The sequence below is a fragment of the Archocentrus centrarchus genome, chromosome 13, assembly GCF_007364275.1.
Source record: "Archocentrus centrarchus isolate MPI-CPG fArcCen1 chromosome 13, fArcCen1, whole genome shotgun sequence".
Lineage (NCBI taxonomy): Eukaryota > Metazoa > Chordata > Actinopteri > Cichliformes > Cichlidae > Archocentrus > Archocentrus centrarchus.
The window spans coordinates 24,451,256-24,474,860 of record NC_044358.1 but is presented as its reverse complement, the minus strand read 5'-3'; the positions used below and the strand labels follow the sequence as shown (position 1 = coordinate 24,474,860).

General features: G+C 40.9%; 2 protein-coding genes across 4 annotated transcripts; one reads left to right on the top strand and one right to left on the bottom strand.

Moving 5' to 3' along the window:
- Positions 1 to 4,976: 4,976 nt before the first annotated feature.
- tbcb (tubulin folding cofactor B) lies at positions 4,977 to 13,272 on the bottom strand. 2 transcript variants are annotated; one of them, XR_004020840.1, is made up of 8 exons: positions 13,097 to 13,272; positions 12,587 to 12,742; positions 12,303 to 12,446; positions 9,690 to 9,786; positions 7,693 to 7,884; positions 7,153 to 7,225; positions 6,848 to 7,023; positions 4,977 to 6,758 (listed from the first exon to the last, which is right to left on the bottom strand). XR_004020840.1 is itself a non-coding variant. In XM_030745160.1 (7 exons), the coding sequence occupies exons 1-7, from the start codon at positions 13,199 to 13,201 to the stop codon at positions 6,909 to 6,911; spliced, it is 882 nt and encodes a 293-aa protein (XP_030601020.1). In that variant the 5' UTR covers positions 13,202 to 13,272; the 3' UTR covers positions 4,977 to 6,908. The 2 variants fall into 2 exon arrangements, 1 of the variants encoding a protein (XP_030601020.1); XM_030745160.1 differs by having other exon boundaries at positions 4,977 to 7,023.
- Positions 13,273 to 15,093: 1,821 nt separating this feature from the next.
- On the top strand, positions 15,094 to 23,535 carry six5 (SIX homeobox 5). 2 transcript variants are annotated; one of them, XM_030745259.1, is made up of 4 exons: positions 15,108 to 15,806; positions 17,889 to 18,430; positions 18,536 to 19,378; positions 20,316 to 23,535. In XM_030745259.1, the coding sequence occupies exons 1-4, from the start codon at positions 15,121 to 15,123 to the stop codon at positions 20,993 to 20,995; spliced, it is 2,751 nt and encodes a 916-aa protein (XP_030601119.1). In that variant the 5' UTR covers positions 15,108 to 15,120; the 3' UTR covers positions 20,996 to 23,535. The 2 variants fall into 2 exon arrangements, with proteins under 2 accessions (XP_030601120.1, XP_030601119.1); XM_030745260.1 differs by having other exon boundaries at positions 15,094 to 15,806; positions 17,889 to 19,378.
- The last annotated feature ends 70 nt before the right edge of the window (positions 23,536 to 23,605 follow it).

Genomic DNA, 23,605 nt, shown 5'->3' with positions numbered 1-23,605 from the left:
TAAAAAGTACAACTAATAAAGACTTGGGGAAAGCAAGATGCCTGATTACAGAGCTTCCTAAAAGTCAAGTAAAGAGACAGTGCATAGTGAACAAAGGAAACAGCTTTTAAAGGACTAGTTCCACAAGAAATATTCGCATAATATCAAGAATGTAAAGTTCTCTGATCACAGTTCATCTGGCTGCAAAAATCAGTGGAAGAAGTGGAATACAGAAGTGGAAAAACTACAGGCCACACAGTGTTCCTCCTTCTCACTTTCATCTTCAGAAGAGGAGCAGTGTTTGTTTTTTTTTAAGTTTTTTCAACTCCATTCAAGACTGAACAAACTCATCAGGAAAACCGTCCCAGTGACTGGCAACAAACGTAACGCTTCTGAAGATGTGGTGAAAAGGAAGTCACTGAACAGTTATCCATCCTCCTGACCACCCTCTGCACCACAACAGGCAGTGGAGCACCTTCTGATTCTGCTCCACAGCCGCATTTCAAAATATGCTAGAAGTTCATTCAGAATTTCACACTGCGTAACCAGTGACTGGACCTAAGCGTCTGTTTCTGAAACTTAATGAACTCATAACATTTTCTGCTATTCTACAACAGTCAATACACAGCTGATTATTAGTTATCAGGAAGACCAATAACCAATATTTGGAACCAATGAAAAAACTTGACTTCAGTCCTTTGTGTTATGGCAGGAATTTAAACTATACTTCTTCATTTGTAGTGGTTTATATGTCTTATATGTGCTTTTGGGGTGTTCTTTGCAACTATTTAATTATTTAAACAGGAGAAAAATAAGAGACTTAACTAGTCTAAAATAATAAGAAAAAACTCATTAAGCAGTCAAAACTGAGCACAATCTAATGGACCAAGTTAAATATTGACCATGTAATTTTATGTGAATTTTTTTTTAAAAAGTGTTATTTATATTTGATAATCAAATCATGTTTAAAATGTTGATGAAATGTGGCAGTTTGTACTGTGCATAGCATTATACACACAATAACAGCTACTGGTTGTGTCATTGTTCTATTATTTGGGCAAATGCACCTTTATATGCTTGCTTTTAGGTATTTTACTCTTAATTATTCTTTAAAGCCATCATCCTGTTAAGACTGCAAAAAAGTACACTTAAAAATGTCTTAATGTACAAAACTTATGACTCCAGCTGTACGTAACAGTGTGAACTGCCCTCCCTTCAATGAAACTGCAACATAAGTAACATCACTTAACTTTTTACTGAGATAGAGCTGTTTGTGTCTTCTTCATTTTCTTAAGTCTAAACTATAAATATTTTAGAAATCTTAAAATATTGGCTGTTGTGATTTTACAGAGTTTGTCTGCAAGTCCACCAGAGTCTGCTTGGGTCACAGACAGTGAGTGCAAGGGTCCGTTATAATCCCAATTTGGAAATCCACAGTGTTCGGGCAATGGTTAATCCTCTAATGCTTCTCGCTGCAGTTTAAAACTGTGAAGTCTGAAATCCGTCTTCAGATGTTGCTCTCTACTCCATCCACAGGAAGCGAAAGGAAGAATGCTGAAAATTCACAAACAGCTCCTTTTTATATTTTTATACTCCTTTAGTCCACCTGCCCCACCCCAGGTCACACATATTTCCACACTCATACCCTCCATCGTATTACAACATCCTGTACTTTTTCACACACGCTGTCTGAGCAGTGAGTCACTGCACTTCCTCTTTTCATCTAAGCACACACAGACCGATCAGCACTGTTCGGTTTCTTAACATTATACTTTCTAATTCATTATATTGATTAGATTTATACTTGATTTACAATTATATGATTAGGATTATGCATGTTTAACTATTGACACAGTCAGAGTATGCTTCTTTATAGCACTCTGTGTTACTCTAACCACAAAAAGGCCAGATGCTGAGTCCTTTACTCCACTCTTGGATAGAGATAAGTAGGGAGAGCTCACATCCTTTGACAGTGTCTGCCAATTTTTTTTGACTTGTGATTTTTTTTTAACATTTTACATTAAATGCACCACAGGCAACAAACTTCAAGTCACACCAGCCCTCTTCACATCCTCCTTCACTACATTCATGAAGGTTTTCTGTGGTCGTCCTCTTTTCTTCCTGCCTGGCCTCTCTAATTTTGTTTCAGAACCGCTCAACCTGAGCTGTCCCTCTGATGTACTCATCTCTAATCCTGTCCATCCTGCTCGCTCCCAATGAAAATCTGAGCATCTTCAACTCTGCCACCTCCACCTCCTGTCTTTTGGTCAGTGCCACCATCTCCAAACATACATCATAGCAGGTCTTGCTACCATTTTATAAACCTACTCTTTAACTCTTGCTGCTTACCTTCTGCATATCACCCCTGACACTCATCTTCACCCACTCCACCCTTCCTGCAATCCCTTCTTCACCTCTCGTGCACTGTCCATTGCTTTGGATGGTTGACCCCAGGTATCGAAATGCTTTACTGAAATGCTTTATTGAAATACTTTTACTATCTCAACTTCTTGCATATTCACCTTTCTACCCGTCTCCTCATCATTAACTCACGTTTTCTATCTTGCTTTCACTCCTCTTCCCTTCAGAGCATGCCTCCACCTCGCCAGGCTCTGTTCCACCTGCTCCCTACTCTCACTGCAAATCACAATGTCAACTGTGAACATCATAGTCCACGGAGACCCCTGCCTGACCTCGCCTGTCACCCTGTTCATCAAACAAGAAGGGGCTCATATAATCCCACCTCCACCCATGAACCCATCTGTCACTCGTACTGCACACCTCACCACTGTCTCACAGTCCTCATACATGTCCTGCACCAACCACCCTGACATACTTCTCTGCCACTCGTGACTTCCTCATGCAGTATCACAGTTCCTCTCTTGGCACCCTATCATATGCTTTCTCTAGATCCACAAAGACAATGCAACTCCTTCTGGCCTTCTCTAACTTCTCCATCAACACTTTCAAAGTAAACATCACATCTGTAGTGCTCTTTCTCAGCATGGAGCCATACTGCTGCTCACTGATCACCTCTCTTCTTAACCTAGTTGCAACAACTCTTTTTTCCATAGCTTCATCATATGGGAAGGATTGTGTTAAAATGCCTTGAGGTGACTGTTGTGATTTGGGACTAAAATAAAACTGAATTGAACTGAATTGTTGAACAGTCTGGTCAAAAAGTCTTCACTTCCTCCTTACTAATCCTCTGTACTTCCTGATTCACCAACTGTCCTCCAACTCTCCTCTTCTCTTTCTCATTTTCTACATTCATCCGCCTTTTTCCACCTTCTCAACACAACTTTAAAGCAAATGGCAAAGAACTATAACGAGAATGAGGCTGTTGTACTTACAGTTGTTGTGCCCACAATAATGTATAATTAGGGCTTTAGGCTGCCTGCTAATAACATAGTCTTAGCCATTTTTATTTTTACCCCAGCCCCAGAGGGGGGAAACAGGGTACTGTTTTTGGTATGTTTGTTAGCAATATTACAGCAAAACTACCAGTCCACTTCGTACCAAATTTGCATGAAAGATAGCCAGTGACACCTTGATCACCTATGACATCTTTGCCAAAATTGGGTCAAGGTCAGAGGTAAAAAAACAAAATAAAAACAAAATCCAGAAAAATTTCCTATCAAAAATGTAGAAAAAGAAAAAAAATCATATCTCCCTCAAAATCTATCAGACTCATCTGATATTTCATACACATTTGTGGAGGGCAAAGAACTATTGCCAAACTGATCATCTGGATTTGATCCATATTCTGGATTTGCAGGCTGCTTGAATTTAACATTAGAAACTCCATTTAACACATAGTTTTGACCATTTTTCAGCTGAACAAAGACGCATCATCCTCATTCTTTGCTGTAAGAAGCATTTCATTATTGTCCATGCACATGTGGCATTTGATCAGGATATGATCAAATGATATGACGCAAAACTCTATCAATCCGATCACTCAATTCCCCCCTTATCGCCCATCCAACAAATCATGTTTTCTTATTGTAAGAGATAAAGCTTTTACAAAAAAATGGCAGTTAGTTGTGCTCATAAATATTCATGGGAAAAAGCGGTTTGTTTAAACAAGCACAAACTCTCAAGTATAAAACCGTCAACTCGCTCTGGGTTCAGTGTGCAATCTGTCTGCTGAAGATTGGTGATTAAACCAGTTAGTTAGGGTGATCCAGTCAACCTGTGTGCTTACTTACTCACTGCTCCACGCTACTCACAGCGTCTTCAGGATATCTCACACACACAACACCGTCACAAATCTGCCAAAATCAGCAAATACCTAAATGATCCATCTGTCCAACTATGTCAGCTTAGTTAAACCTTCTTCTACTGAACACTTTGATGTTTGCATTTTAACAAAGTTAAAAGGAATATTTATCCAGTTAAAGGAAAACAGACCCCATTTGTCAGTGCCAACATTTGTGTGTTACCGAGTCTCGCACTCTCCACAGCAAACCCAGCCAAACAATGGTGAAGTTTACTGAGGTTTTCATTCACCCATAGTTTATACTGTTAATACTTTTAGGGTTCAGTATCTTGTCCAAGTACACTTTAGCTCAGACTGAAGGAGTCAGGAATTGAACCACTGACCTTCCAGTTGGGTGGAAGATCTGCACTACCTCCTAAGCCAGAGCTACCGTGTTCATGCACATCGCTCATTGCTAACTCAGAAAGCCTATCACACACTCACAGATTGTGTGAGTGATATTAAGTGTTTCACTCATGGTCCAAGCAGTTTTATTCTTAATGCCTTTAAATTAAAAAAAAAATGCACCTCAATGTGTTTTACAAATTTTACAGCATACGACTCCCATTGTTTTAAGACTTTCAATAAAAAAAAAAAGAAAGCCATTTCAAAGAATTAGGGGAAGTGAAATGGAGCACTGGGGGCTTCTGCTTCTTCTGCCAGTAGTGGTTGTAAAAACTCACAAAATAAAAAAATGTAATGACAAATGATAAGAAGTCAATATTACTACTACAAATCAAGTAGATTCACTCACTTTAATAAGCTTTATATACTGGCAAATAATTCTTATTTCTAAGCAGAACCCTTTGGCACATAATAACACCAGCACCTCAGAGATGAACAGATTTTAAGAAACAGAGAGAACACTCCTACAATTTTCCATGTAAGTGACATTTGCCTAAAAAGAAACCACTAGAATAATTTCTTCAAGCATCAGAGGACAAAGACATTAAGAAGTTTTGATCAGTAACATAAAACAAAGCATAAATAAGGCATATTGTTCAATTGAAACACACTGTTCAAAGCTGAGTGTTGTGAGTATGAAGCTGTTTTTTTTTTTGTTTTTGTTTTTTTGCTTTTCTTTCTGTTTTAACTTGATGGCCAGCATGGGCTCAAATATGCCAAATATATTGAAAATAATCATCTGAACGTGCACTGGATGTTCCATAACTGTGCTACAGATGGGAAACACAAGCAGGTATGTTTCAGAGTTTAATAACTCACTACTAAATCATGTATGAATATGTAATAAAAGGGCTGTATACCAAGAGAGACTCGTACTGACTGTGTGAAACCTGTTGTGTTTATATGGAAGTTGAAAATACGTGTTATTTTGTAATTGTGCTGCAATATAAAATCCATTTCCCATTTCAGACTTAAACAGGATTTAGCTATAATCACTGGAACAAACTCATCAATGAATATTGGATTTACCCAGATTTTTTTTTTTTTTTACATCCATTTATATACACAGGTGCACTCAGGTTGAATTAAGTTACAAAGGCCTAAGAATCCATCTGCCATCAGCAGTTTCTAGGGTAAAATGTGTATTCCTCAACACAAACCACCTGCTTGAATTTCAGTTGTTTAGCGGTTGCTGGAGGCCACAAAGATTTTGGGTTGCCAATGGGCTGGTCTCCAGAAAAAGTAAAATTGAGACCTATTAAATTTTAAATGTGAAACATCTTTTAGTTCAGTGGTTCAACACACGTACGATACATTCAAGTGCACAAAATTTAATGTTTAACAAGAAGAACTGAGTCACAGAAAAATAAATGGAAATTACATCTTAAGCTCAAAGTTGAACTGTTGCACATTCTACTTACAAAAAAAATGAACTTTGGGGAATGTAATGTTGTTTAGGGAGAGGAAAAAAAAAACATTTACCCTCGCACACTTTGGCACATAAATTTCAGGCACTGTTTCTGTTGAAAGCTTTAACTGCAAAGTACAACAAAAAGAAGCACGAGACCCATCTGCTGATGAGGATCTACAATTTCTTCCTCCTCTGCCAAAATCTTGTGAGTCTGACATTAAATTTGCCAGCGAGCAAGAATTTGAATAAATGGCTTGAAGAAGGCGTACCCCAGGGTTAACTCACTTAGAGATACAAACTTAGTAATAAAAGCAACAATGCCGCTTTTTATTTTAGTGTCAAAGTGTGTCTGGGTGAATTTTTCCTCTAATAGACTAATGTCCAAACAGCAATTTACAGTCGTCAAAAATGGCAAGACTACAGATAACTATAAACAGTTATAATACAATAATCTTTGTACACATTGTCAATTACTAAACAAGGAGAAATGCATGGGAACAAAAGAAGTACAACTACAGGAAGTAGTATGAACTGAACAGAAGTGTGCATAGTGAGGGACAAACAACTGAAACCTTCATTTTGCTGCAACAAAAATCCCCTACTTTATGAAACATCTGTTGTTGTGAGTTCTTTCTGTGGTTATCTTGAATTATCATCTGAATCAACAGTCTGTCAACTTGCTCTGAAGTTACTGAAAGAGAACTTGAGGCCAAAGTGCTTTAGTATCATGCCTTCCAGAAAAACACACAAAAAAAATCATTACACTAAAAAAAAAAAAAAAAAAGACTCGCCTTCTTCTCTGCTTGGTGAACAGATAACAGCGTGAGGTTGGGGCAGTAAAACGGTGCAGTCCTACATCTCATCTAAACCGTAGTCCTCCTCAGGGAAGTCTCCCACAGTCACACTCAGGGGCTTCACAAACGCACCGTATTTGTTCTCGCACTCAAAGTACTGCTTCCCCTCAACACTGCAGAGACACAATTAACAAGGGTAAAACAAAACAAATAAAGGAGTCAAAAATTAGGACTGGCTTCACTGAAACTGTGCATTACTCTGAGAAAAAAAAAAAGAACAAAAAGGAAGAAGGCCCTCTTACGTTCCATTGTGTTTGCCCAGGGGCTCATCATACTTCACACCCACCCAGTACCCCGGCTTGAAATCTGTTGTTCCTGCAACAAACAACAGTTCCCAGGTAGGGCATATCAAGAATAATTTCACTTTATAATAATAAGATTATAATACTATTAGTAAAATCCATCTAACTGACGAGATAGTGTTCTCACAAAGCAAAATAAAAACTAAAATGACACATTGTTTCAGTACTTGGACAAAACCACTTTAAAACTAAACTTATGATTGATTATATTGACCTCAGATGAAACATGATTAGATTTTCTAGGTTTTCTAGGTAACAAAACGCACCAGCACAGCAAAGCAGAATCCAGAAGTTACACTTAGTGTCCTGAAAAAACAGCTACAGTTTGTGCAGGCAGTGGAGGACAGATTTGGTACTGGCCCTTAGCCACCATAAAAATCAGAGCAAAGTCTGCTCTGTTGGACAGAAAATCCTCAGCAGCGCAGGGTTTACACTAATGTCCTACAGAAAGTAAACCAGCTAAGCTTTATCCACACTTACCAACATACATGACTGTGCCAAGCTTTGTGGGCTGTCCGGGGACCTGCACTTTGCAGCGGCTGCCAACAGCAATCGCATCAGCGGCAGCCTTCTGTTCCTCGTCCCGTACTGCGTTCTCCACTTTTTTCTTGGCCGTTTCCTCCTCATTGAAGCGACCCACACGATGTTTCTTCATGAATGACCTCGCTGTGTCTGAAGGAAAGAGACAGTTTGTACTAAACGCACAGTCCTTCAAAACAAACTGAAGACCATACATCTTTATACTCATGAAATAAATCCACATTGGAACAATCTATCAATAGTTAGAAGAAAAATAAATGAACTGGGAACAAGTAATTACTGCTACTAATAATCAATTTTTATTATTAATAACCCTGCCACTGGTTAACTTTTGGTGGACATACACTGCTGAAAAAAGTAAAGGAACACCTTTTAATCAGAGTACAGCATCAAGTCAGTTAAATCTCTGGGATACTGATCTGGTCAGTTAAATAGCAGAGTTGGCTGTTAATCATTTTCAGCTGCTTTGATGTTAATGAACTTAACAACAGGTGCACTAGAGGGGCAACAATGAGACAATCCCCAAAACAGGAATGGTTTTACAGGTGGGGGCCACTGACATTTTTTCTGACTGTTTTTTTTTCACTAGCACAGTCTCAAGAGCATGGAGGATGTTCCAGGCAGTTACTCTAGGAGAGCTGGACAGGTCCTTAACCCATCAGCAGGATCAGTATCTGCTCCTTTGTGCAAGCAATAGGATGAGCACTGCCAGAACCCTACAAAATAGCCTCTAGCAGGCCAATGGTGTGATTGTTTCTGATCCAGACAATCAGAACCAGAATTCATGAGGGTGGCCTGAGGGGCCGACGTCCTCCAATTGGCCCTGGGGTCACTGCCCGGCACCGTGGAGCCCGACTGGCATTTGCCATAGAATAACAGAAATGGCAGTACCATCACTGCCCCCCTGTGCTTTTCCCAGATGAGATCAGATTCACACTGAGCACATGTGACAGAAGTGAAAAGGTCTGGAGAAGCCATGGAGAATGTTATGCTGCCTGTAACATTGTCTGTGTAGGTTCTCAGTCATCCAGGTCATTGAAAAAAGGGCGCTTTGAAAAAAGGGCAACTGGACTTATTTTTGTTTCTTGAAGACTGGTTTGAGAACTGAAGAAGCCTCTCGGATGAAAGGTGAAATGTCTTCAAGAAACAAAAAGAAGTACAGTCGCCCTTTTTTCAAGCTTCAGAGACTGCCTGTAACATGGTTTAGCTTGACTGGTTTGGTGGTAGATCAGTGATTGTCTGGGGAGGCACATCCACGGAGAGGTACATAGACCTCTAAAAGCTTGGCAATGACACCCTGACTGCCATTAGGTATTGGGATGAAATTCTTGGACCCACTGTCAGACCCTACACTGGGGCAGTGGGTCCTGGGTTCTTCCTGGTGCATGAGAATGCCCGGCTTCATGTGGTGAGAGTATGCGGACAGTTTCTGGAGGATGAAGGAACTGATACCACAGACAGGTTCACATGCTCGCCTGACCCAAGTTCAGGAGAACACTTCTGGGACTTTATGTTTTGGTCCATCCGATGCCACCAGGTTCCACCTCAGACTGTCCAGGACCTCAAAATGGATTAGCCTACTGAAATCTCGTGTTTCATTAAATTTTTTCACTTAAATTTTCAGGATGTCTTTGAATTCAGCCCTCTGTACTTGAACATTTTAATTTCCAGCAATACTTTCATTCCTAACACATTATACAGTCCATGTCAGTAGATATCCTGCATGATTTTTCTTCCCACTGAGTTCTGATGGTTTTTTATTGTTCCTTTAATTGTTTTGAGCAGTGTTCTTAACTGTCAGTTGACTAATTAAGTAAAATTTAGTAAAATGTCTTCAATATGCATTCATATTCTCTTATGAATTCTTTAATACAAAAAGCTCAGGAAAATGCCATTCAATTATAAACTAAGAGACATTAAAGCGAGGCAGACTGTACCTGTTCTCTTATCATAAGCATCATCTGACAGCTCAAATTTCTCCACTTTAGAAACATCAGTGAACTCGCCCATCTGACCGCCACTTCTATCAATAACCTGTAAGAGAAATAAGGTGAAAGACACGCATCAGCCCTTTGTGTAGTTACAACAGCCAAGTGCCAGAACTTTAGCTTTTTGCAACTCAAAAATGGTGATTTTTTTTTTAAAATAGTACTGTCAATATAACATATACCAATGCAAATGTTTCAGTTGCATTGGTATATGAGAACTTAAGTAAGTTATAAGATACTTAAATAGAAAGGATAATTATTTTTTGAATCGTTAAACACCGTCTGCACAACAGAGTTCTCATTTTAAAGCCTAGTCACTGTTTTATAGCAAACCTTGGACCATAAAGTTTCTACTTTTAAGAAACCAGGGATTTTTACACTGCGTGCTATCTCATCTAAAACACATTTCTTTTCGTCTGCACGCAGAGTGAACAGGTTTGGGATCCAGAGACTAAACTAAAAACCTAATTCAATGAATGAAAAGGATGCACTTTCCCTGTATATTCATCTGTGGTGCTAAACCAGAATCATGTGATGTCAATGTTTAACCTGAAAAGGTAAACCAGTATATCACAGAAATTAGAGGATTTCTGCCTAAAGTAGATCCAGAAGAACCTGTTGATTTGTTTATCTTCAGAAGGTTATAGAAACAGCATCTTCACAGGTCAAAATGCTGCAGTCAGGGTACAAACCAACACTAAGAAAGATTCTTATGATTGAAGAATCCAATTCTTAAATCACAACTTTGGCTTCCTGTTTTTCAAAGGACACATTTTTAAATCCTTCTACTAGTTTGTGGACTTGGACTGAGTTACAGCTAAAATTTATTGGTGTCTTACATTCAGAACAGGTTTACTATGTGTCCCAAGGATTGTTTTTTTTTTTTTTTTGTGATTAACTTTTACATCTTTTTTTTTTTATGTCTTAAAGAGAGAAATCCCAAAGTCTCTCTGTATTGCCTTGCGTCTGAACAATGGGATACAAATACAAATTTTACTTGAGAATTAGAATATTTCTTAAGATCAATCAAAAAAGGATTAGACACTCAATACTCAGTTGGGGCTCCTTCACCACAAATCACTGCATCAATGTAACACTGCATAGAGGTGTTTTTATAGCGGTCTTCAGCTTGTCTGTATTTTTGGGTCGGGCGTTTTTTCATCTTCCTCTTGACAATGCAGGTAAGGCAGCAGTAATAACACAGTCAGTAAACCATTTGGTAGTAGTTTTAGCTTTGTGGACAGCTGCCAAAGGAAAAGGAAAATCAGCATCCTACATATAGCTTGCTTGTGAGCAAGCTATATGTAGGATGTCTGTGTTGAAGTCCACATTAAACACCTTGGACTCTGTGCCTCTGTACTCTTTCTCCACACTCTGGGAATGCGATAAATGATTATATGAATATTAGGAATGTGACAGTTGTCACTCTTGAGGGTGGCTCTTAATGGGCCGACTCAAGCCTCAGTCCACTCCCTGTGAAGCTCTCCCATTTTCTTGAATCGACTTTTCTTGACAGGCCTCTCAAGGATGCAGTCCTCCCTGTTGCTCGTGCACCTTTCCCTACCTCATTTTTCCCTTCCAGACAACTTTTCATTAATATGCTTTGATACTGATTATGGCAAACAGCCTTTTTTAGCAGTGACCCTTCTGTGGTTAGCCTCTTTGCTGAGTGTCAATAATCGCGATCTAGACAACTGTCATTACTTGGTAGACTGAGAGATAAATGGTATTTACACTGTTTAAATAGTAACTTACTCAAACTCAAATATTCTAATATGAGATTTCTCCTTTTCATGAGCTATAAGCCGGTAATAATCAAAATTATGGTTGAGTCGGTCGAACGCTGATCGGTTAACAAGTGAGCGGGAACAGTGAAGGGACTGACAGCGGAGTTTACCAGGAATGTGAGAACCATGACAAATAGCATCAAAGATTAAAAAAAAAAAAAAAAAACAGTATGAAAAGTAGACAGACAGACACTTTTCATCGTTTCTAACACACCATTTCATTTCTGTTCTTTGTATATTATAACTTTACTCTTCTCTGCGACTGGCTGATGGACCAACAAACGCACAAGCAAAAGTAGCCCACAGTCTGTACCACATATTTTTGGCACTGCCTCCATCTGACAACAGGCAGTCGAAAGCTGCCCACGGACTCCCAATGTGCTGCCCACACACTACCACCGCTTAACTATGATTTCCCCATTAAAGAATCACACAGTAATCCACTTTGAGACGTCACATGCATGTTTTGACAATATAATAATCATTAAAAACAAAGTAATTTCACTGTATGCGGTTAGAAGCTCTGTGGTGAACATATTATGTCTCTGTATTTTATATAAATTTGTTCAGACTAAACATTTTAAGCTGAAACATCATTCATCCAGTCACTGTGTGTCTCTCTGTGAGCACTACTTTGGTGTGGTAGATACCACCCCAGTTGGAACCAGAGTTGGCAGTAAGACTTGAAATTTTCAAGTCCAGCCAAAAAACTGCCTCTACCACAGTGATATGGACCCCTGCATTACAAGAAGCTCCCAACTGAGCAGGGACATACGTTTATTCTGCAGTCATCGTCCACAGGATAGGATCCTAGCAGAGCTTCATTGTCATCCATTCTCTGCAGGAACTTGTCAGAGACACTGAATAACTCCAGGTCCATGCAGGAGGCAGGTGCACCCACAATCATCTCCAACTTTCCCTGAATAAAACATGCAAAATTCTACATGTCACACAAAAGGGCTGAAATTACAACAAAGATGGAGAAAACCCAACAACAGAGACAACTGGGAGACTTTTTTTTTTTTTTAAAGATGTCCTATGTTGTGTATGATGTCTCACCTTCAGCTCTGCTATACTGGTGCCTCTGCTGAACCTGCGCTGCACCTCAAAGGAGGAGATGGTGCTCGTTAGGCGCACATTCACGGTGGGATTGGTGATTACTGTCACTCCGCTGTCCATTTTCCAGTCTGTTTGGACTCGGCTGTTGGTCAAACACTGAAAACAGGTGGGAAAATAAAGTGACATATTTATCCAACGGGACTGAAGCTCATCTCAAAGATGTAAAAAAAAGAATAGCCAAACAACCACAAAAACAAACGCTCGTTTACTGATAGCAACTACTTAACATGTTTTCCTGATATTAAAGTCTGTTCCAGTGTAAGTTAAAGCTCACATTTAAGTTTTATCTCTCGTGTTTATTCAACATATCAACTGTAATCGTTTAAGCTTAAATACCCCCCCTTTTTTTAGCTGTAGAGTTTAGAGTCGCTAGCTACATTAGCCATTGGGCGGCTAGCAGAGTCACGTTGGGAGCCTCACACAGATGCCACGGCTGCCATAGTTACTCACAAATTGTGTATATTTTCCTCGATGGTGCTGAAAAATCTTTGAGCTTTGATCTACAATTAACCTGAAGTTTTCATGACTACTTGGTAACTGTGGAAAATGGTGCATGTAACTCTAGCTCTGTAGGGTTGCCAGAAAATTATAACCTCAGTTCCTGCTACGCCCAGCTCTGGAAGGTTCTACCCGCCCCCAGATTGAAAGACGTCCAATCACAGCACAGCAGCGAGAAAATATAACCAATAGCTGTACGGTATGAAGAAACAGACCCTCAAGACCCGCCTAATCAGCGGTAGATTGGCTTAAATGGTGGCCAATCATCATCCAGGAGTGATTGCGACCATTGAAGTGTCCACACAGTGGCGATAAAGTAGTATCTAAAGCATTTGATTTTGAAGCTAAGCAGCAAACGGTCACTTTATTATAAATTTATTTTAATTATTTTATAAAGAGAAAATTCTGATTAGCAAAAAAAAAAAAAAAACATAATGTTATGGGCCATTTGTAATGCTCCTCCATATAATTTATTAGGTGTAAGACATAATAAAGATAAAATTAAAAAAAAAACAGTTCTGTGAGTAAATTAAAAGACAGACATTTAAAAAAAAAAGCTTCAAAAAAACAGCAGACAGGATCAGCGGGGGGCAGATTTTTTATAAAGATCTTTAAGTACATGAGTTTTCAGTTTTAATAAGTGTGCCACAGGTTGGGACAGTGAAAAAGTCTAAATGCATCTTTGTTCTGTCTTTTGATATCTTTAAAAGCTTTAAAATATTAAGATATCTGCGAAAACAACATGAAAGCAACCCCTGCCTGTTGCATTTAAATAGTGTGTGTGTGTGTGTGTGTGTGTGTGTGTGTGTGTGTGTGTGTGTGTGTGTGTGTGTGTGTGTGTGTGTGTGTGTGTGTGTGTTTGCACTGAGGATATTTGCATTGGGCAACCACCTCAGGCACAGCTAACGCGGATCCCGCTGAAAAAGCGCGATGACAACAAGTCCGGCCTAAACAAACAGGGAAACACCATCAGTCATAATGCACACCACACATAACCTGTATTATTCTTACATATTAAAACTGCAGTGGAAACCGGCTTATAAAGACTGACCTGTAACAGTTAATCTGTTAGATAATCCATTGATGGCAGTCCTTTAAAAATACCAAAATACCCACAAAATTTAGCTTGTCTCAGTATTTCTTTTCTTCTTTTTTCTTTTTTTTTTTTTTTTTAAATTTTTTACTTTGCTGCCTAAAAAATAAGTTAAAAAATGATTAAAGAAAAAATAAGATGTCACTTTAAGGTTTTGGAAATGTGCTTTATATTTATTGTAGAGTTTTTGATTGAAAAAAGAAAAGAAATTAATCGCAAAATAATCAGCAGCATTACAGCAGCTTAATTTAACTGACAACCTCTGACTTGAAAGTGTCACTTTTCCAAATTGAACACTCAAGCTAGAGCATTTCTTAAAAATAAAAGCATTCAGTGTTGCATTTTTCAAAATAAAAGTCTCCACTAAGTTCTAGGAATTTACCAGGATGCCTTAAAGTGTTAGATTTTCAAAATCGAAGCTTTCTGTTTGGCGTTCTTTCATTATTCTTTTGTAAAATAAATTAAATTTTCCCAGAACTTCTGTTTTATTCAGTGAATCCAATGTTTTATTATCTGTCTTACTATCACATAAAACAAAGAAAAGCAAAAGATTCTCACAATTAAAGTGCAACCAATTGGTTTTACTTTTAATTCTTTATTGATTTATTTTAGATAAATGTGATATATATGCCTAGTAAAAAAAAAAAAAAAAAGAAAAGAAAAGCTTTGCCCTTAAAACACTCGTGCTTTTGCCTTTGTTTTATCTTCTGAAGTGTGTGGTTTGCAGTGGAAACGAAGGGGCGTGGCCGCTGCTGATTTTCGGGCACGCTCGCGGTTTGTAGGACGGGAGAGAGCACGGCGCTGCAGCGGGAGGGAGCAGCGAGGGAGTGAGCAGGAGGAGGAGGAGGAGGAACTACGGGTGGAAAAAAAAGTTAAAGTGAAAATGGCTTCCTTGTCTTTGGAGTCCACAGAACAATCTGAGAACAGCACAGGGGAGCCAGCGGCATCGGAGACCAAAGACGAGAAAGATCCGCTCCAAGTTTCGGAACAATTACTCCAGAGTTTCCAAAAGTCGGCTTTGAGTTTTTCCACTGACCAAGTCTCATGTCTCTGCGAGGCCCTTCTGCAGGCGGGCAATGTGGATCGCCTGTGGAGATTTCTTTCCACCATACCTCCTTCGTCCGAGCTGCTACGTGGCAACGAGACCCTGCTAAAGGCCCAGGCACTGGTGGCTTTCCACCGGGAGGAATTCAAGGAACTGTACGCCATCCTGGAAAGCCACAACTTCCACCCGTCTAACCATGGGTTCCTGCAGGACCTGTACCTCAAAGCCCGCTACAAGGAGGCGGAGAGGTCCCGGGGCCGCAGTCTGGGCGCAGTGGACAAGTACCGGCTCAGAAAGAAGTTCCCCTTACCCAAAACCATCTGGGATGGAGAAGAGACTGTGTACTGCTTCAAAGAGAAATCCCGAAATGCTCTGAAAGAGTGCTACAAGAGCAACAGGTATCCCACGCCGGACGAGAAGAAAAACCTGGCTAAAGTCACCGGGCTTTCCCTCACACAGGTCAGCAACTGGTTCAAGAACCGCAGGCAGAGGGACAGGACCCCGTCCGGGACGCACAGCAAAAGGCAAGACCAGCAACACTGGAAACACCCTCCAGCTGTTGCCTTTATCTGTGTTAGTGCTCAAAGTTTGATGGCAGGCAGAAGTCACAATCTGAGCAGCAGCTGCTCTGAACTTTCTCATGTTTATCTGAACGCAGCTTCTTTCTTTAGGTCGCCATTTATAGCAAAGGTTTATCAGAAAAGTCAATGAAAGTAGAAGATCAAAGCGCACCAATTTAAAAAGGCTGCCCACAAGAGTCCGCAAAGCAGTATGGCACATGTCAAACAAAGCCAAAAAATGGCATGAGGTAGGAAGATGAACAGGAGGTGGCTTCTGACAGCAGTGAGGCCACACATGTCTAACACCAAGAGCATGTTGCTTTGTTATGAAATGTGAGATCCAGGCGCTCACTGTGGCTCAAGTTTCCTGAAACCCTGCACTGCACTGCTGCCTGCAGAGCTACAGGGTGACACAGGTTAAGGGAGGAAAAGAGCATAAACTGAGGCAGAGTTGGGGGTGGGAGGGGGAAAAAAGGTTGAAATCACAGTTTTAAAGTGACGTTTTCAGCAAGCAGCGAGAGACGATTTGTGGAGAGATAAGAGAGCAGAGCAGACTTATCTATCAGACCCCAGGGTCTGGCAGACAATCTTTAAGGGCCATGGGGATGTTTTATTTTCACACATTAACCACATATAACCAAATATATCCAGGCATTAAAAACAGCTTTCAGCTTATTTAGAAGTTTTATTATCAGCTCAGTTTAGTTTCCACAGAGCTTTCTCTCATTTTGGATTAGTTTTATCGCTCATTGTTTTTAATTACAATGGCATGGGAGGAAAGGTCAGAATAGGGGTTAAATGCGCACACACAACCAGTCATGTCATGTAGAGATCCCAGTCAATAAAAAAACAAAAACCGAGAACCTCCTGATGCATGTTGTGCTAAAAAAAATCTGACAGACTAAAAACTAATGGTATTTCCTGCAGGAATGAAGCTCAAAGACAAATCTTCCCCACTTTTTTAATGATCCTGATTTGCATTTATAAAGGTTCTTAGAGTGAATATCTAGAATTGAGCACTCTATTATTAATGGTATAAACACCCTTAATAAGATGGGGTTTTTCTTGGTTTAATTCACAGGAACACAGATCAACAGTAAACATTAGTGACTGGTTCTTATACAGTACTTTTCTACTGTACTTGAGCGCTCTATACAGCATCACAAGTCTCATTCACCCCTTCACACCCACTAGTACAAGCCAATTCATACAGATGCAATTATAACAACTTTAAAGTTTTGGATTTTTTAGAGTTTAGAAGAAAACTGTTATTTGGTGTGATGAAGACTGTTTTCAGAAGGCTGCCTGTTCAGTCTAATGGGTTTGAATGCTGTAATCCAGTGTGCAGATCCTCACAGTGAACATAGAGCTGTAATGATTAGTTGATTACTCTCCAGTGGCGGATGAGATTCATCCCAAGTCCCTTGATGCCTTAATGTTTATGCTCACGCTGCGCCTTGGTGTCGTCGCGCACCTCTCGATTTCTGCAGACAGGAGTGTGCGATTGCCTTCAATGATGTATCAGTGCAGGAGCTCAACGATTCTCTGAACTGGGCAGCAGTTTTTAAGAAGGGGGAATCGTGCTCCTCAGTTAGGGTACAGGAGACGAGCGTTCACCCATTAGTCGAAAGTCATACTCTAAAGGAACAATTACATTTTTGACCTGGAGCACTGGACCAGCTCTGTATCCGATGGATGGCTAAATGGCTAAAAAGTTGATTAAACAGTTAGTCGATCAACAGAAAATTCTGAGTTGGTGCTGTCTGTTGTTGATTGCAAAACTGAGTATCTTGCACTGACAGGTATTATTAAAGTTTTATTTTTGACATTTTATAAAAATAATGAAGAACAGAAATAAGATGACCAAATAATAAAACCACTGTTAGCTGCAGCTTTAATAAAAGCTACTTTTTAAATCAGACATTTTTATATTTCTATTTCTGAGTTGGCCTTAATTATATTTTCATTCATTTCCTTTAACATTAAAAACAATCACTTGTGAGAGCCCCTGTCCGTATATTTGACCTTTTTTATCATCCATTTCAGTGAGTCAGATGGGAACCACAGCACTGAAGATGAGGCCAGTGCGATGGATGACACCCCCGACAAACCAGAGGAGGCTGCTGGCTCCGCAGCTTCGATCATCTCTGTCTCTTCCAGCACTGGAGGCCAGCTCATCCTCAACGGATCCAGCGGCTTCCTCACAGCCTCTCAGCCATTATTGCTCAATGGAAACTCCCTGATCTCCAGCAGTGGCGCTGGTGTCATAATTAATGGGATAAATTTAGGCGATTGCCAGACCGTCACACTGAGCCCTGTTGCAACCAACTCTCCTTTAATACTGAACGGGGCTCAAGTAATAACCAAATCTGGAGTCAGTGTTCAGCGGTCGCAGCAAGCCGTTTCTGGGGCAGTGCAGGAAGTTTCAGAAATAGATGCCAAGGCGAGCAGTCTACCAGCAGTTGTTCTTAACACTAACACCACGCCCGTCTCAAACCCCATCATTTCTCTTCCTCTGCAAACCAAGACAGAGAGTGACAGTGCAATGGGTTTCATCAGTGTTTCTGAATCAGAGGGCAACAGCCAGACAGTATCATCCTCTTCCTCCCCCTCTCCAACCCTGTCCTCCCCAACCAGTCTCTCTTCACTAGTCTTAACACAAAGCCACCAACGTCAGGAGTCCCTCCCCCTCCCAGTTTCTCTGTCATCTGCGGGCATGCTTATCCCCAGTTCTGCAGGGTCTCTCTCCATTCAGCAAGGGGAGTATGGTGCCTCTGCAACTCCTGCCTCTACCAGCCTCAACCCTCCTAGCTCTGTGATTTCCTCCAGCAACTCCACCCCTCAGGCTTTCTCTCTTCCCCAGGTTGTGCCTTCCATTCAGGGTATACCAGTGTCCCACCTGGTCCAGCACTCTTCAGGAGCCCAGGTGTCCCAATGCCCTCAGCTTGTGCCAGTATCCCCCCTCACCTCGCCAGCACCTCAGTTTCAAAACCACCAGACTCTGAACACAGGAAACAGACGGGCACAGCAGCAACAGGAAGCCTCAGCAGCTATGTCTGAAGGTGCCACAACCATAGTTTCCATCTCACCACTCAACAACAGTCAGCTCCCCCACCACATGATGCAACAACTGGGGGAGCAGCCCACAAACTCTACACCCAGCAAAATCCAGGCTCCACAGGTTATTTCCATCTCTTCCCCAACACAAGTTGTCCCAGTTCCCCAGGCCAAAGGTGGCACACCAGCACAGCTGGTCCCACTCTCTGTGCCCCAGCTGGTCCCAGTCTCCTCCATCCAAACTTCCTCCACCATCTCTTTCCCCCAGGTGGTACCTGCCAGTCCTTCTATCTCCATCCCTTCTGCTAGAGTGCCCTTACAGATCCTGACTTCAACCCCTGCAGCTGGAGGGATCGCACAGGGAACTCTGAGGATAAACCAGCTGAGGCCCATTCAGAGTGTGGCTCCTCCAACCAGCGTGGCCCCTACGGTGCAGCTCCTAAACTCCGGCATAATTCAGCTACCCTCTGCTCCTCCAGGTACACTGAAATGACCAGATATTTAGAAATGCAGCATTCAGACCTGAAAGAAAATTAACTGGAAACTGTTAACTGATTATTGTTTAATCGGCTTAAAAATGATCCGAGCCAAAGTCAAATAGGACAGCACGGTGGCGCGGTGGTTAGCATTGCTGCCTCACAGTTAGAATGCCATCTGGAAGGCCTGGGTTCGATTTCACCTTGGCCCAGGCCTCTCTCTCTGTGTGGAGTTTGCATGTTGTCTGCGTGGGCTGCCTCCAGGTACTCCGGTTTCCTCTACTGAGTTCACTACTCTAAATTGCCCATAGGTGTGAATGGGAGTGTGGATGGTTGTCTGTCTTTCCGTGTTGGCCCTGCGACAGGCTGGTGACCTGTACAGGGTGTACCCTGCCTCTCGCCCTTTGTCAGCTGGGATAGGCTCCAGGCCCCCCGCAACCCTGAACAGGATAAGCGGAAGTGAATGAATGGATGGATGGATGTTATTAAATAAAAGGGTACACAATGAGACTGTGATTTAGGACTGAAAAATATTTTTCATTATTGATTAATAGGATTATTTTCTCAATTCACTGATTATTGATGTAGTGCAGAAAGAAAAAAAAAAAAAAAAAGCTATCAAGGTGTAGTAGTAATATTGGTAATTCTTAATAAAAGCATCCACCAGTGTGTCAGTGAATATCTGAGAAAAAAAGTAAGGAATATTTACTGAATTTATTAATCCATCTATAACACTGCAAAACCAAACACAAAAGAAACAATGCTTCCAGAACCTGTGGAAAAATCTTTGTTCCTGTAGGATGTTATTTTTCTTTCAGCATATGGTACTGTGTAAAACACAACCTTAAAATTACTGGTCTGTAACTTGGATTGCTGCATTTAAATCTAGTTATAGTATCTAGATTGCTGCCAGTTTATCATTTACCATTCATCTTTATAGGTAACCTCCTTCTTGGTGGAAGCCCCTACCTGAGTGTCCAGCAAGGCAAGCTGATTCTGACCATCCCAGCAGGCATTCAGCTCACCAGTTTGCCCCTGAAACCAGTCCCAGATCCTTCTACCATCTCTGCAAACGGAGTGATTCCCGGTCTCAACCCCTCTACCCCACCTGTAGCCTCACAGCCTTCAAACACCTCTGGCTTGACACCCAGCGGCCTCACATCATCGCCCCTGAACTTCATCAACTCATCTCCACCCTACTGCGCTCCAGAGACTGCGATCCCAAGCAGCCAGGCGCCTGCCGTCCCCTCCCCTCACGCTCTGGACCACACATCCACCCCGACAACACAGAGTGCTCTAACTCCAGAAAGCATGCTCACCCTCAGTCCCATGTATGCTGGAGTGACGCCAAACAGCCAGCTGTCACAGCCAGCGTGGAGTCCAGTGCCCCTCTCAACTTCTGCCAGTTTAACTCTGTTTGATGTGCGCAGCAAGGGGGACCTACCTGTAGACCCAGCCTTGTTGGGCCTACCTGGTGGGGAGTCGCTGCTTCTGGGAAGCCCCTCTCCAGAGCAGGATGTGGAAGCCAGCTCGCCACTGAATCCAGAGGAGATTGATGGAGAATCAAAAATCCTTACTCAGCTCCAGTCTGTCCCTGTGGATGAAGAACTGGGATTGTAGTTCGTGAAACTGGTCCAGCACCTCAGATCTGTTTGCCTTGTTTTGATGACTTGAAAAAAAATGTTAGCCCACATCATCCATCATCTAAGACCTGCATGTCTTTTATAACATACAACAGCAATGCTCTCTCTGTCATGGTGCTAGCTGGAACTTCTGCAGGCTCCCTTTATTATGGATGGGATATTATTCACCTAGTGGTTCACTATCAGATTACTCCTCTTTACGTGCCTTATTTTCTTTATACATCAGATACACACAGAAGAATTAACAAGGATTAATCTGCTTGGCTCACTTAAAAGTCCTGATTTTTACACACAAGAGGTCGTGGATTTGCCCATTTGGATCTTGTAGCAGTTTTCTGGACTAACTCAGCTCTATGTCTGGGTGTCTGGAGGCAATGTTGTGGATCCAGTGAAAAAGTTCCACTCCCTGTCCAGAACTCAAGATATTCAGGACTTTGGGTTTGTTTTCCTTCCTAGTTACAGCCCTAATAATATATATATATGAATCTATATTATTCTGTCTATATTATTCTAGCAATATTCCAGCAATATCCACCCAGCAGTTCTCCTCTGAGCTCCTCCTCACTTCCTCTGTGACTCTGGAGGATTTCATTTGCTCCAATGAACTTGTTCTTTTGGTTACCACCAAAGCTATCTGCAATATTTAATTCCCCAGAGTGCAGAGTACGAATGTACATTCAAAATAACTGACTGGCAAATTGTCTGCCTCCCAGCTCCATATTTTCCCCACCCACCAATACCAAACAAGACTTCAAGATAATTTAACTTCTACACAGGTAGCACATTTGCTTAACAAAAGATCCCACTTTGAATTCCAGGGGGTTAGGAAGAGCATCTGATGTAAAAATCTTCCAAAACCCTTGTGAATAAGGGAGCAGCTACAACACAAACTTATCCCACACCCACAGTGGAGACTCTGGCAAAACCGGCCAGCAGGACCACACCATCTGACCACCGAACTCAAAGTCATCAGAGGCCCAAAATTCTCTGTAGAAGTTATGAACATATTCGGTGACTAAAAGCATCCGTAGCTGAGTCTATTGCCCAGTGACAATGAGGTTGACCGGGAATATCGTGAATATTCTAATCGTCACAAACGGTTGATCACAATTGAAAGGGCTCCACAACAGTATTTTATTACAAGGTAGCAATATTGTTTTTATCAGTAAATTCTCTGCAGATTCTAGGAGGCACCACAGCCCTACCTTTGTTTAAAAAATATATAGAGCATAGGAAGAAATAAAGGGGATTATACTCTATGCAATGCATGTTTAGTAGGACACTATGTCGCACAATGGCTGAGTGAATTTTTTTTTTTTTAAGCCAGTACTCTTGGGAGAGGAAAAGAAGCTATGCTGAGCTTTGGAAAGGAAGCCGAGCATTACACTAAAAAATTTTGCTGTGATCCCAACTGAGTGATGTTTCCTGTCAATGTCTCAGCATGTTGATACTTATAAGTGCCTTATTTTAAAGCTTACAGGTTTGATGCTATTGATGTTCTGACTCTTGAAACTGTTTTTTATATTTGTTATGTATTCAACCAAATATCTGGATTCACTTCATATGGACTGTCTGTGCCTACATTTATGAATGAGTTTGTTCGGTGAAACACAAACGTGTCTATTTTTTTGTTTGTTTTTGGTTGTGTAGTTGTAGCTCGGTCGTTTTGTATATTTTGCACATTTCATTCGCATAATGTTTACGCCATGCTGCCACGGTGTGATGACAGTGGTCGGACTCATTTCACACTCTCTTAGTAACAGTGACACAGAAAGACAAATCAAGGAGTTGTGATTTCCTGATGAAACCTGTCGTAAACTTTAGGCACAGCTCGATCAAGCTGAACCTAAAAGCTGTGAGCTTTCTGTCGTAACACAGGTAGCGGTCAAACCTTTGGCCAGTTATGGTACACAAAAAATACACTTATAGTTACAATAATGGCCTGTGTGTGTTTTTGTTAGTGTTTGTTGTTGGTCTCATTTAATCTATTTAAAGCATGCATCAATCAGTATGTAGTTTTTAAACTGTCCTTTTGGAGAACCCGTTTATAGGAAATGTTCATTTTCACTTGGAGGTTGTAGTGTGGGTTTTTACAAGTTCAGACTGCAGTTGTTAAATCAGCCTCCAGGACATTTTTATATAGGTCACCCCCCCGTTAATACCTTTTAAGGTAATTTGTTCCTGTGGCCTTGGCTTGGACATATGAGTTTCATCCTGAATTTAGCTGAACATTTAAAAAAAACATTTTTTGGTAAGGGATATGTGTCCATTGTGTTTGTTCATATTAGCCATTTCTTACCAAAGTATGTTCATTAAAGCCTGTGCGGCTTATGCACACGTGTTCCTGGATTTGTTTTTTTTTTTTTACTCTCCAGCCTGATGCATAATAATAAGACTCCAGACTCAACCAAAGATATTGTGGGGTTTTTTTTTCTCTTTTTTAAAAAAAAACAAAAAACACATTTTTAAAGGGATCATTTGTGTCTCATCTTCTCATTTTTGTACTCAAATGCATTCTATTTTTTATAATACATGATACTGTAATAAACTACATTTACAGAAAAGAGTGATTATTGTGTGTCCTCGT

Bases quoted from the DNA above. Each gene is read 5' to 3' on its own strand.
- tbcb (XM_030745160.1), bottom strand. From the start codon at position 13,201: ATGCACCATTTTCCACAGTTACCAAGTAGTCATGAAAACTTCAGGTTA. The intron at 12,447-12,586 runs GTGAGACATCAT...TGTTTTATTCAG, and splicing joins CCAGTATAGCAGAGCTGAAG to GGAAAGTTGGAGATGATTGT. The intron at 9,787-12,302 runs GTATGTCCCTGC...TTTCTCTTACAG, and splicing joins ACGATGACTGCAGAATAAAC to GTTATTGATAGAAGTGGCGG.
- six5 (XM_030745260.1), top strand. From the start codon at position 15,121: ATGGCTTCCTTGTCTTTGGAGTCCACAGAACAATCTGAGAACAGCACA. The intron at 15,807-17,888 runs GCAAGACCAGCA...CATCCATTTCAG, and splicing joins TCCGGGACGCACAGCAAAAG to TGAGTCAGATGGGAACCACA. The intron at 19,379-20,315 runs GTACACTGAAAT...TCATCTTTATAG, and splicing joins GCTACCCTCTGCTCCTCCAG to GTAACCTCCTTCTTGGTGGA.